Source organism: Arachis ipaensis, chromosome B03, assembly GCF_000816755.2.
Source record: "Arachis ipaensis cultivar K30076 chromosome B03, Araip1.1, whole genome shotgun sequence".
Classification (NCBI taxonomy): Eukaryota; Viridiplantae; Streptophyta; class Magnoliopsida; order Fabales; family Fabaceae; genus Arachis; species Arachis ipaensis.
In genome coordinates this window covers 119488701-119503772 of record NC_029787.2, presented here as the reverse complement: position 1 = coordinate 119503772, position 15072 = coordinate 119488701, and the positions used below count along the sequence as shown (strand labels likewise).

General features: G+C 33.1%; 3 protein-coding genes across 6 annotated transcripts; 2 read left to right on the top strand and 1 right to left on the bottom strand.

The window, feature by feature from the left end:
* Nucleotides 1226-5221, top strand: LOC107631028 (the record flags this gene model as incomplete). Its single annotated transcript, XM_016334338.2, is given in 2 exon segments — nt 1226-1536; nt 4551-5221. Coding segments are annotated over 2 exon segments (462 nt in total). The 3' UTR covers nt 4704-5221.
* LOC107633625 lies at nt 6771-7571 on the bottom strand. The gene has a single exon (XM_016337230.1). The coding sequence runs from the start codon at nt 7569-7571 to the stop codon at nt 6771-6773; it is 801 nt and encodes a 266-aa protein (XP_016192716.1).
* Nucleotides 8636-12877, top strand: LOC107631031 (protein STRUBBELIG-RECEPTOR FAMILY 3). 4 transcript variants are annotated; one of them, XM_021119441.1, is made up of 16 exons: nt 8636-8821; nt 8908-9047; nt 9219-9348; nt 9528-9596; nt 9697-9762; nt 9857-9928; nt 10028-10099; nt 10183-10254; nt 10340-10405; nt 10532-10597; nt 10730-11073; nt 11204-11454; nt 11550-11815; nt 11959-12213; nt 12294-12459; nt 12723-12877. In XM_021119441.1, exons 2-16 carry the CDS (start codon nt 8948-8950, stop codon nt 12795-12797), a joined length of 2070 nt encoding a protein of 689 aa, XP_020975100.1. In that variant the 5' UTR covers nt 8636-8821; nt 8908-8947; the 3' UTR covers nt 12798-12877. The 4 variants fall into 4 exon arrangements, with proteins under 4 accessions (XP_020975100.1, XP_020975099.1, XP_016189828.1 ...); XM_021119440.1 differs by having other exon boundaries at nt 8637-8821; nt 8905-9047; XM_016334342.2 differs by lacking the exon at nt 10028-10099 and having other exon boundaries at nt 8637-8821; nt 8905-9047.

Genomic DNA, 15072 nt, shown 5'->3' with positions numbered 1-15072 from the left:
AGCGCTCATCAAATGATATATTATATGCTTTTTTTTTTTTTTTGGAACAGATGAAAAATGTGTTTCTTTTGTTAGATCCAACTTTACATGTATTAAACTTTATATATATATATTCCAAAGCTTGGTACCTATTAGATTTTGTCACAAAAGGAAAACTAGGTGCCAAAGAATAACCTAGATTATATTTATAAAACCTGCTGACAAAACCAACAAAAAAAAAAAAACAATAAATATAAAGATAACATTTTTTAAAAAATAAAATACAATTGTGGATTGACTGTGGGAATAGCTGCTGATAAGATATTGCTTGTCCTCTTCTTTATTGCTGCATGTAATAATGAAAGATGCAAGAAGTGATATTTTATTTTAAGCTTGTTTAGGGAGCAATTAGCCACAAATTTTTTATTAGATTAAAGTTTGTCGAATTGTTGAATTGGGATTAGACACAAAACCTGAATAATTGAAACCTTCGATGAGAGAAAATTTTAATGCAAAAAAAAAAAAGGATGTTACAGCCATCTATAATAATCTATTGCATGCAAACTTCGATCATACATAAAGGGATTAGATATGCAAAATGTTATTTTACACTAATACAGAGGTAAAAGTCAAAATCATGATCAAAGGTGAAAAGGCTTCATCATGTCGCTAACCACAAATTAAAGAAATTAAAGTTACCTAAAATTAAAAAAAAAAAAAACACCATTATTCCTTCCTCCGTTCTATGGTTTAAAAGAGAGAGAGAGAGAGAGGATAATAAAATTTCCCTTATTTATATCTAAAGAATAACTTTATTCTGTTATTATTACAATTAATTTATGTTATTAGTCATTAGCAGTTTAGCACCAACCATAATAGCTTTCTTTTATTTTCAAGGAATACATCATAATGTGTCCCCTCCTATATGTAAGTTTTGTTTATATTATAGGTGTATAAAAATTATTATCTTTAATTATTTTAATTCAAAATGCTTATAATTTTTATGAGTGCAACAATCAATTCAATAAAAATTATGTTATCAATATAGTTAAAACACAATTATATAAAATAAGACATTTTATGTTTTAAATAATTTAAGAACCCTAATTATTATGACTTTTTTTTCTAGGGTATATATTAGCTTAAGGGAAAAAAAAAAAAAGATGTTATAGTAGTACTGTAAAAAGAGTAGTTTTAGTTATTTTCTGTTTTTATCGTTTTTGTCGAAATACAAAAGGAGACAAAGAAATGGTGGTTGAAGAGAACAACAGCAACAACAACAATGGTGGGTGGGCACCAATAGGGTCTCCAATGAATGTGAATGTGCAGAGCAGAGATGACTCCCATTGGACCAACTTTGAGAGTTCAGTCAACGCTGTCTCCTTTGGCTTTGTGGCCACTGCCATCCTCATCTCCATGTTCCTTCTCATGGCCATCTTTGAGAGGTTCCTTAGACCCAACAACTCCGATGAATTCTCCCCCTCTGCTCGCCGGACTTCCACTGATCTTGAGTCCCAGATGGCCTTTCCCGGCAAGCTTGGCCACCCTTCACCCAAAGTCAGTCAAAAAACCTTTCTTTATTCCAATTCTCATTTCAATGTTTTCGGGTGTGGGAAAAGCCTTTAACTTTTGCTTCTTTCATGCCAAAAGTGCTTTCTTTCTTTGGTATTTTACTGATTTACTCTTTATTACTCTCACATTTTCCTGAGAAATGCTGCTTGTTGCAAAGTGCTGTTTTTTACTTCAAAAGTCTTGCCTTTTTTTTATTTGGGGTAGCTAAATTTGGGTTTTGGATAATTCATGATGAGGATTCTCTGACAAAAGATGAAGATTTAGTTTCCTAATTTTGTTATTGTTTTAGGTTGCTCTCAATGTTTCAGATCTTTTGCTGTCAAATATCATTGCCATAAATTGCTTGTAGCTTCCCCTGTTGCTGTCACAAAAATGCTGGATCTTGGATTGAACATTTATGAAAACCACCACAGTTTTCTGTTTCTTTAATCAATTTTCCTACTCGTCTATTTGTTCAATTCAAAATGATTCTGTTCAGTCCTGTTCTGTTCTGTTCTGTGCCTTAGCACCTCCTTCACCATGATTAGCAACATCTCATTGATCTGCTTTGGTGCTTGTCCTGTTCCATTGTCACTCACATTCTCCACAAACACAAAAGGGTTCTCCATTAGAATGTCTTCCAAGTGGCCTAATAGTAAAATGGTGTTACTCTTTCCATCTTCAATTGTCCCAATTTATCAAAAGTTTTATGCTTTTCTTCTGTTTGGTAGTTTACTGTGATGATTAAACCCCAAATCCACTTTTGAAGCAAAGGTAAAAGGAAAAAACCTGTCAAAATATGAATCAACCTCCTAAGAAACATATATATTTGTTTTTATTATAATGGAATTTTGAACTTGATAGCTTTATCCTAACCCCACCATATTTTCCATCTCATTTCCCCACCACTATTTTACACGTTCTGTCAATTATCTTCATCATGATTCATGAGTGAACCTTGTTGTCTCCTTCTAAAATTCTATAAGGTGATGGACCTCCTGAAAATTTGTAATGAAAGTTTGGTACCATTCCACGAGTCTTAGAATTTATTTCTAGTTTGTACATTCTTAGCATGTTTTTCAGAGTTGAGACCCTACATTGTACCTCCCATCTTCAATGACACTGTGCATGGCTGGTGTGTATGTCCTGAGACATATTTTCGACCATTCTCTGCTACTAGTCTTATCTGCTAACTAATAGTAAAAATAAACCCTATGAAGTTAACTGTGAAAAAGAGATTAGCCTAAAAATGACAAACCAAGAAGTACCCTTTTAATTTATTCTAAATAATAAATATATATTCTTAGTTCTTACCTTGCAACTTTAGGATTTTCTTTTATATAATATTATTATTTATTTAATGTAGTATCCTATGATGAACAAACACCATGTAACAATTGTGTTGTCTACCTTTTGCTACTGCTTTGGTGGAACACGGTGGCCCACATACTTATCAAACCTCTGTTCAGTAGGGAGGCCTCAACTTGATTGTGACTTTGTTTATAGTAATGTTTCTGTCATCTTTTAACAAAAATTATTAAAGATTCCATTGTAATGGCCAATGAGGTTCCAAAGACATAAAAGCTCCCAAATCAACTAATCTAGAATTTAATAACCTATTTGTTTGGCATTTTCATTACATCAGGGATCTCAAGCATGGTGATAATGGAATGAGAATATGGAAGAGTTAGACAAAATGCTTCACCCACTTAATACTCTTTCTATTTTTTTTATATTAATGATGCTACTTAGAGACCATTTTTCTTCCTTGTCTCGTCACTTATTAGTGTTTCATTTAATTTAAAGTCAGTTTGACATTTTTGTATCTTTGATAACAAGTAAGAAATTGGATTAAATGTAGCATGTTATTCTTGAATAATTAAACTATTCAGCATGTAGAAAGGTACAAAGTCATTAGTTATAGAAGAAATGCATTAAGAGGTAAAACAAACCTTCTAATTCTAAGAGAAAGTTTGATATGGGAACAAAAATTGAGGATAATTTTTTATGGAGGAAATTTATGTATAAAATTGCATATAGATATTATTTATAAAAATCTATCCTCTGTTATTACTTCCATACCAAACACAACCTAAAATTTTAAAACTGTTGAACTTCCCCTATATATGCAAACATTGGCTTTCTTCAATATTAAGTCAACTATGTTGTTTCCCTTAATCTGAATCTATATGGCTCATCTGTATGTTTTTATCTTGGTGGTAATTACATTAATCACTTTATTTATTCCTTTTATTTTATTTCATTTTGTTTCACTTGATACCAAGTGAGGTTGATAGAAGATTCAGTGTACCTTGTAATATTTATACAATGAACTTTAATCACTTTGATGTTTAGCATCAGATGCAGACAATTTAAGGGTACAATTCTGCTTCAACCATCGGTTTTCTTCTTCTTATTTTGATGATTAAAATGGCTGTCATTTTTGGATGCTGTCGATGATTTGGGCCACAATTCACTTTCCCTTTTGTGCTTGTACCTTAGATCCATATATGCCTTTGATGTTGTGTCAAACATCGTTTCAAATCTAATCTTATCTTCAGTGTAGAAAATCCATGATACATGGCGAGTGTTAATCGGTTGCATTCTCCTTTATGATATATTATTACTGCATACTTTTGCATATGTAAGTAAGTAAGTTAGACCTGATATTTCATGTGATTATCAACAAGGTTTTTGGTTTCTTATTTTTGAGTTTGTCTTATGATGCTGAAAGCAATGCTTTTAGATATGCTCAATAAAAGAGAAATATGGCATCTACTTTTGGAAACATTTAATATATGTTCTTAGAACATTTATAATGCTTAAAAGTTATATTAAGAATGAACAGTGGTTTGTCTTAACATTTTCTGGTTTGATGTTTAGTCCACTAATTGTGTAATTAACACTTTTAATTTGTTTCATCTCAAGTAGAATGGGGGAAATATCTTTTCTGTTAATAATCATAAGGTGATGATATCTCATCAATAATCAATTCTCCTTGTTTAATAAACTATGTGCAGATGAGTGTATATGCAAGTGGAGTTTCAGTTCTGATGCCAGGTGATGAGATTCCAACATTCATAGCACACCCTGCACCTCCACCATGTTGCCCTGAACGAATTTCATTCCCTTCTCATCATCATCATCAGCACCATAACACTTTCAACATTTAGAGATGGAGCTGAATTAATATCAGAGTAGTCCTGCATGCATGCATTTTGGGTTGAAGAGTAGCACCTTTTTCTTGCATCCAATTTTTCATCCATTGGATCTTATCCTTAATAGTTCTATGAAGATAAAATGTATATATGATTTAGTTTGAGCAAATTGGTTTTGCCATTCATATATGTTTGAAAGTGCGATATCAATTTGTGTCCAAATTGTGCTTAATTATTGTCCAATTAATTAAGGATGAAGAGCTTTTATGGGAGGGACTTTTCTGTAAATCATTTCTCTCTATCTAGAAGATATTAGTCACCTAAATATTGTATGATCATTCAAGCCCATTTGACATGGTGTTACCATGACATCACTAGTCAAGAGTATGAAGCATTTAATTGTTTATAAATTTTCATTTTATTTTTTGGTTTTTTTCCATTGTCTTCTTCTCCCCCTTTTCTACTCTGGATGAACGAAAAATGTAATAGTGGTAGTGGATGTTCTTATATAAAAAGAGTATATGTTTTGGTCAGGATGTAATTTAACATGTTAATGGGTAAGTACAAGTTATAAGATTTACCAATTTAGTTGGTCGACTGGTCGAATGATTAGTTATTTGTCTGTTAAGGTAAGTACATAAAGTTCAAATCTCATCTTATATATGCAGTAAATTATTAGCCACTTGAACTTTAAATAGAGTTTAAATTGGCGACAAACTAGTATTTAACTTGTTGGATTAGGGATTACAGTTAGGAAACTAAAAAATAAATTCTAAAATTAATTTGTTGATGAGATGTTCTTTGAGATTCACTTACTTTCAATTGATAGCAAATGTTTTCTTTTCTAAATACAGATAGTTAGGAATTTAGGGTAAGAATACATTATTCATAACCGTGAGCCTTCTCTTTTTGAATTCCAGTGGTGTCAGGGCAGGCAGATATAATTAACGAATCCGAAAAGCTGAGAATAATTCTAAAATAAACTGTTTCTAGAAAAATGCATAAAATAATTGATTCTTGTCCACTATGGAAACCAAGATGGTGGTGTTTTAGGTGGAATATAAATTTGAAGTTAGAGCTTTGAGTATCTCGGGACATTCCATTTCCACATTCCACTTCCCACATGATTGATTGATTGATGGCATTAGATAAACTATTTGTCTCTTGTGCTTGAAACAACAGAACATGCAACACTACACTCCAAAACTCTTGATATGATTTGCACTTGCCACCATATAAAATATTCTACACACTCCATTCAATTCAAGGCTTTCATATAATATAAATAAAAAATGAGGACCACTCCACTAGGCATCAATTTTGTCCCACTCAGTTCCCTCCATCCTCAAATCAAATTCAACACTCAAATTTTTTTGTACTTGTTCCAATCACACAAGACAAAGTTGGGGAACATGTATATGAAGTTTGGAATAGTTACTCATTAAATTGGACAACTGTGGCTAGCCAGCTAGCTGGATAGATTGTACAAAAAATAACACAGACGAAAACTATTCTCATTTCTCATAGCTTTTAAGTTACTATCAAATATAGAAATTGAAAACTCAGCTTACTTCTTTGGACTGTGACTGTGATGTGATCTGAAACATCTATAAAAATGGTGAAATGGGAGATGTATGTAGCAGTAAGATAAGTTTGGATTTTGTATTGCCATGAAATGGAGTAAAGAATATTTTGGTGCAGACCTAAATCACATTTGGCAGAAATGCAATCTTTCTTTCCTAATATATCAATTATTCACCCTCAATACTGTAACACAAGTCAAACTAACTCATTCTAATTATTTTGTTTAGCATAAATCATAGTTGGACTTAACTGACCGACACTGAAACAAAAGAGAAAAACGTGGTTGGTGATCATTGATTAATGTTTGTGGTACCATTCATGAGTTGACTTTGACTTCAATTATTTACAGACAAACTGCCTTAACTCCTAACATCGAAACAAACTGGAAACTACTACTACTACTGTGGTACAGAAAATTAATCTATTATTATTGCATTGGAGTTAAGCGAACCCAACTACCGACATTTCACGGTGGTTGACGGTGGCGCCCGCCGCCTGTTATAAGAATATGAAGCATTCCAACGACACAAGTGGATTCTCCAGTGTCTCATTAGCACAACCTACTCCTTTTCTCTCCCTCGCCGGAACCTCCGTTTTCCGGCAACTGTTCTTCTCCGACGTGACGGTTCCGGCAGCCGTCAAAGGTGTCCTATTTGTTCTTCTCGCAGACGGGCACCGACCCATCACGGGCTTTGCTGCACTGTCGTATGCGACACTCATCGCCAGCGACCTTGACCGGCGGAAAGAGGTTTCGCCGAGGTCACGCCGGCGAGGCTGGTTCCTGGGCGCTTGGTCCCTGCACTGAACATGCAGCCTGGCAGAAGCGTTATTGTTGTTGGAGGCATGAAGCTTCGTGTCTCTTGTCTTGGCAGCGACGTCAGCGCGGGAAAAGGAACGATTTTTTTGGAGTTTGTTGGGAGATCTGATGACCCTTTTGCGTGTTTGTTCTTCTCTGATGAGTTCGGATATGGTTGTGGTTGTGGACATGGAGATGGTGTCACTCTGACTCATCAAGCTGCAAACTTGTTGTGAGACCTTCCCCTGCGAGTTTTCTTCTTCTTCTTCTTGATGTGCTTCTTTCTTAACGAGTAATGGTGATGCCTTGTTGATCTCATATTCCTTGTTTTGTGGTTCTGTTGTGTGGTTGTTGTTGTTACATGTGGGGGTTTCTGATGAGAGGACTTGCTTAACAGTTTCTTCCTCTGGTTCAGGTTTTGGTGGCTCAGCAACCACCGGTGCTGCATCTGCATGGCCTTTTCTTGTTGAAGGTTTGTTGTTACTGCTGACACAGCAACCCATTTGGAGTATAGAGTTGAAGAACAAGTATATAGACTCTTTGTTATTAAGGATGAAGCTTTTTAGGGACTAAGGTTATGTATCCCGATTGCCATTATTTTGAGACATGTAGGAGTGAAGGCTAAGAAGATATTGTTAATGCGCGACAAGTGAAAATGAAATGAAGTTGGAGGGATACATTTAGATTCAGCCAAAGAGTTTGCTACTTTTCTATTGTGTAACTATTTAGAAGGGTCATGACTTTGAGGACATTAGCAACTTAGAGAGTAACACATCATATTCATGCCACATACATTTACTCTCTTCTGTCTTGTCTTTATTATTTTTGAAGAAAGTAAAATTATTTATGTGCTCACGAACAAAACATTCAATTATCGTATAGGTAAAATCCAAGGAGAAATTCAGCATTATTATGGACCCATTTAGTTGATTGGGATAAAGCAGGACCCGATAAATGAGGGACAAACAAGAATAAACACACATTATGAATTGTTGAGATGTTAATCTCAAATATGAGAAGTGCAAAAATTAAAGTTCGATTTTTGGAATAAAAAAAATCGACTTTTCTGATTTCTTTATTTCAAAAAAATTAAAAAATTTGAAATATAGAAATCACATTCAGTAATTTCTATACTTTCTATAATTTTAAAAAATATTTAAAATTATTATGTTAAAATATATCACCCATCTTATATTTACCTAAAAAAAATAGTCACATTATAGAATAAAAGAATAAGGGACATTTGAAGTTCCAAAAACCGTTACATTGAGGTCAACAATCACTAATGACATTAATATTAGGAACTCTTCATCCACCACCATCACTTGAACGCTCTCTCCCATTATTCTAATTAATTAATAATTATGCATACATGAATGGATAAGAGAAAATATTGCATTATATTATACTTTCATGTTATATAGCCGTTACCTTAACTAGAAAACAGTCACATAACAAGACCAAAGAAATTAGCGTGGTATCATCATATATCATATGTGGTAGTCCAAGTAGGTTTAATGGACCCCATAATCCTGATTTTAATCACACAAGAATTTGAATCGAGTAACCAACGTTCAGATAATTATATAAACAGTTTTATTGGTTCTTTGCTTTTTCTAAAGTAGTACAAAGAAAAAAGCAGCACACAGAAAATAGTGAGATTGTGTACTGTAATTCTGCATGTACCTTGGACGATCCGAACCTTCTATTCTCTCTCTTCTTCAAACATTATCTACCCTCTCAACTCTCAAGGGTATGTTTCGTTTCAAAGTTTCTACCTTTGTCTTTTGTTATATCTGTTCAATCTTTCAATTTTGAGCTTTGCTTCTTCATCAGAAGGCATTGGAAACAGTGGTGGAGCTATTGAAGAGGAAAAAAAATGGCTTGTGCAAATTTGGCATTGCATTTTCGAATTCTCATCATGTCAGTGATGATTTTTGCAGCTACTTTCTGTGTTGGAGACACTGACCCCCTTGATGGTATAGTTCTTATTTTCAAGTTCTGTTTCTAATTTCTTGATGATTTCTTCCATTCTCAGACCATAATTAACTATAATGCATTGAATTCTTTCACTTGTAATCCAATTTCAAAAAGTAGCAAATTATCTGAATGTGGTTCTGTTGATGTGTGTTATGATTCACACTTCACAGTTGCAGCAATCAATAGCTTATATGTAGCACTAGGATCACCTCCCCTTCAAGGGTGGAAACCTACAGGAGGAGATCCATGTGTGGAACAGTGGCAAGGTGTCAGCTGTGTCTTCTCCAATATAACTGCTTTGTATGTTCCCTCTTCACTTTCTAAACTATTGTTAGTTGTTGTTGTGCTCATATTCTAAACTATTTAGTGTTTTATTTGGTGTTTACTTAGTTGTTTTTGATTGATTGAGTTGAATGTGACTGTGATCAAAATTTGGTATATGTCTTGCCTGAAATTTGTTGTAATTTTTGGATGGATAGACAACTTGGAAGCATGAATTTGAGTGGACAGCTTGGAAGTAATTTGGATTTTCCATCCATCATAGAAATGTAAGTTTTGTATACTTCAAATCGATGTTACCTTACTGAGTTAACATTTAAGTTTTGAACTCCTCCTATTTTGCATGAAAACCTAATCCTCAATTGGCAGGGATATTAGCAACAACAGCATTGGAGGGACCATTCCATCCACTCTGCCATCTACTTTGAAGAGATTGTATGTTATCTTTGTCATCTTTAAACTTGTGATTTGTGACTTGTGACTTGTATCATTAAACAAGTTTCTATTTCCTCCTTTCTTTTCAACTTAGGTCTCTTTCGGAGAATAAGTTAAATGGAAGCATTCCGGATGCCTTATCCATGTTAATTCAACTAACAGAATTGTGAGTTTATAGCATATCTGATCTCAATAGTTAGAGTTTATCTTTTTTCCTGCATAATCTGTTTCTTCAATATGAATGGCAATTTGCTGCTGCCCTTAGGTCATTAAACAATAACCATCTAACTGGACAAATCCCAGATGTGTTTCTACAATTCACCAGTTTGACAAATATGTAAGAAGATCATGTAAAATCAGATTGATATTTTGGTGTTTTCACCTTATCCAGTTTCACAATAATCCTGTATCATGCTGCAGGAATCTGTCAGGTAACAACTTGAGTGGTCAGCTACCTCCCTCGATTGTGAATTTATCATCTCTTACTACATTGTGAGTATAGTTTCTTACAACTAAGTGATTCTACTTGACCTTGCTAAATCAATGTTGTTCTTATTCATTTATTTATTTCTTGCAGACACTTGCAGAACAATCAACTTGGTGGAACCCTTTTTGTTTTGGAGGACCTCCCTCTTCAGAATCTGTATGTATTTTAGAACACATTTATTCGTTGCAGACAACATACATATAACTACTACCTATACCTAGCAACAATGCTTAGGAAGTTTAATGTGAGTTTTAGTTAAACCATGAGTTTATTATGGTGTAGGAATATAGAGAACAATCTATTCTCTGGGCCGATTCCTCCAAAGTTGTTGACTATTCCTGAATTCAGGTTAGTCATAGTTTGAACTTGATTTTCTTTTTTGTGCTAACTTCTAGCTTTCTTTTTAGTCAATCTGCCTTTTCTGTTTTTAATCTAAACCTTGCTTAATACAAGGTAATTATAGTTGCATTTACTTTGCAGAAAAGATGGGAATCCCTTTAATACTACTATTATTCACTCACCTCCAGCTGCAGCTCCTTCACCTGAAGCCATGGTTCCTTCTCCTTCCCCTACTCCTTCCACTGAAAAGTCACATGGTAAAGGGGCAAAAAGTCCCTCAATGACCATGAAAGCTCCAACACCTTTGATTACTAGGAGTTCCTTTGAAGTTAAGAACATGGTTTGGTGGATTGCTGGTTTTGGGATCATAATATTTATTGCGTTAGGAATTTGCCTTTTTATGTGTTGGTACTGTAAGAGAAGACCAAGGAGCAAGAATTATGAGGAACATAAAGACATGGATGTTTATATTGATGAGGAGAAAGGTAAATCAAATTCATCTTAGATGAATCTCCCTTTCTCCTAACTTGTTATAGTGTAGCTTTTCAAATCCTGCTTGCAATTACAAATGACATAGCTCAGAATGCAATAATTGTTGTGAATTACATAATATAGGACAGGGCTCAAAACTTCCACCGCTGCAACAAGCACTGCCACATCCTCTCCCAATAATTTCTGGAGAGAATTTCATCAGTCCAGCTAAATCCACCAAAGTAATTGAAGGTGGAAAACAAATTATAACCAGTTCCATCAGGGTTTATTCTGTTGCATTGCTTCAGCAGTACACAGATAGTTTTTCACAAGAAAACTATATAGGAGAAGGCACACTTGGCCCTCTTTATAAGGGTGAGCTCCCTGATGGAAAGGTAATATTAATCTAATTTATTTGGAACTACCTTTTTCATTATGCCATTATCCTAGTTGATTTCTATGCTTATAATCTGTCATATGATTCTTGCAGTTGCTGGCTGTGAGGAAGCTGAATGCTTCCATGGTGCAGAATCATGAGCAGTTTCTTCAATTAGTATTCAGTATCTCCAAAATTCAACATCCAAACATTGTAAAACTTTTAGGCTACTGCACCGAGCACAGCCAATGGCTACTTGTGTATGAGTATTGCAGCAATGGAACCCTTCATGATGCATTGCATACTGATGATAACACTCGCGTTAAACTTTCATGGAACGAAAGAATCCAGGTGTCACTCGGAGCTGCTAGAGCTTTACAGTAAGTCTAGCTGCTACTCAATATCTAATACTTATTTGTTCAAGAATGTCTTCAAGAAAACTATGTGAAATTGGATTTTCATCAGCATAGAGGCTAACTTTGTTCAACTCCTTTTTTTCTTCTTCTTCTTCTTGATGTGCAAGGTATCTGCATGAGAACTTCCAGCCACCTGTTGTGCAGCGAAATTTTCGATCTTCTAACGTTCTCCTGAATGACAAGATGGAAGTGTGTGTCTCTGACTGTGGATTAGGTTCTTTACTATCTTCAGAGCAGGTCGTGACGGCTCAGGGCTATGATGCTCCAGAGTTTGAATCAGGGAGTTATACACAAAAGAGTGATGTATTCAGTTTTGGAGTTGTGATGCTAGAACTCCTAACCGGGCGAAAAGCCTTTGACAGGTTAGCTATCCAATTACTTCAATGTTAAGAAATAAAACATTGGATTTAGCTAAGGAGCAGTTAATTCTGTTACTATGTAGGTGGCGGCCTCGGGGAGAGCAATCTGTGGTGAGATGGGCAGTGCCTCAGCTGCATGACATTGATGCATTGTCTGAAATGGTAGATCCCTCCTTGAACGGAGCCTACCCTCCTCCTCCTATGAAATCCTTGTCACGTTTTGCTGATGTTATTTCTTCATGTTTACAGGTAACTTCTTAGCGTTTAATTTTGATGCACTGATGTAAAACGTTTTTGTATGCAATCACAATCATTCTCTTGGATGATTATTCACATGGTTAATGTTAAAGATAGTTTTTTTGATAATATGGTGTTATGTGATCAAATGCATGTATAAAATGGTTTTACTTGCATCAAAATTAAATTCAACTTTCTTAATGTTCAAATGTTTTCAAACAATTTTCTCTGGAATTATAATTGGTATTCTTCTTGTGTTTTCCTTTGATTTCCAGCATGAACCTGAATTCCGACCTGCAATGTCTGAAATCGTTCAAGATCTCTTGCGAATCACGTCAAGTCTTGGATGAACATCAACTCCCTTAACTATCAAAATTTATTAATTCTTTCTATTATTCTTTTTTTCTTATATTACTCATTTGATTCAATTTCATTCTGTTTTTTTTTTTTTCAGAATTTCAGTGTATTTGATGTATGATATGAATTATGCTTATTAATCTGAGTTGGGCTTGCGGCTTAATAATCTATTGTAGTCACTTGACTTCTTGGCCCAATACAAACATGAAATTTTTTCATTAAAAAAAAAATACGTTTACATTTAATATTATTGAAAACCCAAACCTCTTTTTTTTTTTATATTGTATCTTTAACGAGTGTCCTTTAGAGCATGACTCATTGGGAGTGAATCTTCTCAAATTTTATTCCATGGTTTGATAAAGTATGATTTTTAATCATTTAATATTTTTTTTTACATGTTTTTTTTTATCTCTTTTAAGGAAAAGATTATATTTTACCATACAATTGAGAGAAAAAAAATGAAGAGGATCACATTTCTTAAGTCGTTAGTAAAATATTACATGAAAGCATAACTAAACACACGCTTAAAATGTGAATGTGAAGAAGTACATGTTATTTATTGGTAATTTGTTATGGAGAAGCAAAGGCAGTTTCCTAAACATTAATGTAAAGTAATAAGATCGTAATTTGTTTTGTTTTGTTTAACGAACAATATCATATGAACAATAAGTTCAAGTTGTTATGGATTGAAAAGGAGAGTATTCAAGTTTGTTGCTGGTTCATAAAAGCATCCACGTTTAGTAATTAATTGACCCAATGAAAATGATAAAGAGTCTAAAAGGATCGTGAGGACTGAGGAACGTGGTTACGACTTCATTGAAAGAAGGTTGCATAGCAATTAGATATATATTGCTAATTTATAATTTTAAGAAATTAAAGTTTAACTGGTTGCAAGGATAATTAAAGAGTTTTATATTAGACTGATTTTGTTAGTAAAATGAATTTAATTATTATGCATGAAAAGTGTATAAAATAATTTTACAATGTCATTTTAATTATAAAAATCCGATAGAATAGAAAAAATAATCAGTTTAGTCTAATACATGATCCATATTTTTTTGTTGGTTTCTTTCAATTCGATAGGTCAATGACTAATTTGTCACTGTATTAAATTACATTTAAAGATTTGTCGCTGGTCAATAGATTACTGCATGTATAAAACAATATTCGAACTTCCAATACTTATGCATATTTGAATATTATTATTTGAACAATAATATTTTTATAACCTTTAATAACATTTGCTAGTAATCATTTATTCACAGGAAATATTGGTTGGTACTTGGTAGCTTGCGATGGAAGTTCATTAAACATAAATAAGCACATGGTGGTGTCGTAAACGATGTTTGTTGTAAACGTCTCAATTAAGGCGGTTTAAAATGGATTTGAATCCTCTAAAGTTTGAATTTCACTTTAAAGAATAAAGTGTGGTTTTTTATCATTAATTTTATAAGTGAGGCCAATAATAAATATGAAAAAGAAACTATTCAAAGGTAGAAGATCACACTTTACTCTCTAAAGTAAAAAATTCAAACTTTAGAGGATTCAAATACAAAATCCTAATGACTTTCGTTGAGCATTTTTATGCAAAATTTTGGTGCAGTTTTCACAATGAAAATTATGGACAATTTACTGAAATATAGAGAAAAATAAAGAATTTAGTCCCATAGGAATAATGTGCAATGCATTGCCTATTATATATTGTTATTAAAAAGATTGGTGTTTCTTTTTATTATGAAGTTAATTTTTTAAAATTGTTATTAAGTAAATTCAACCATTTGATTTGTTAAGAGACAAAGAAGAATATAAAATTAGAAGTTTAGTCTAGATAATTAAAAAAAAATAGTAGGTTAGATTTAAAAGAAATTTAAAAATACAAATCTTTAAATCAGATTTGCGCGGTATAAAAATGAAGCAGTTATAATTAGACTCAATTTATTATAGATTGAAATTTCATTTAAAGATTTATCGTTGGCTAAAGAATTATTACATGCATAAAATAATATTTGAACCCTTAATACTTGTTTAAACTTTAAACAGACTAATAAATTAAGGGAGCTACTCAGATAAAGACGTTTAAAACGTCTTTTTTTAAAGATGTTTTTTAATAATTAAAATTCAATACATATAATCAATTAAACTGTATTATTTTTGTCAAAATTATATTAGATAAATTGATTTAACCGAAAAATCGGTAAACTAAACTTTGAATCGACTAAATTAATATTTTTTTTAATAGAAAATGACTACAATAATACTCTTTTAAAA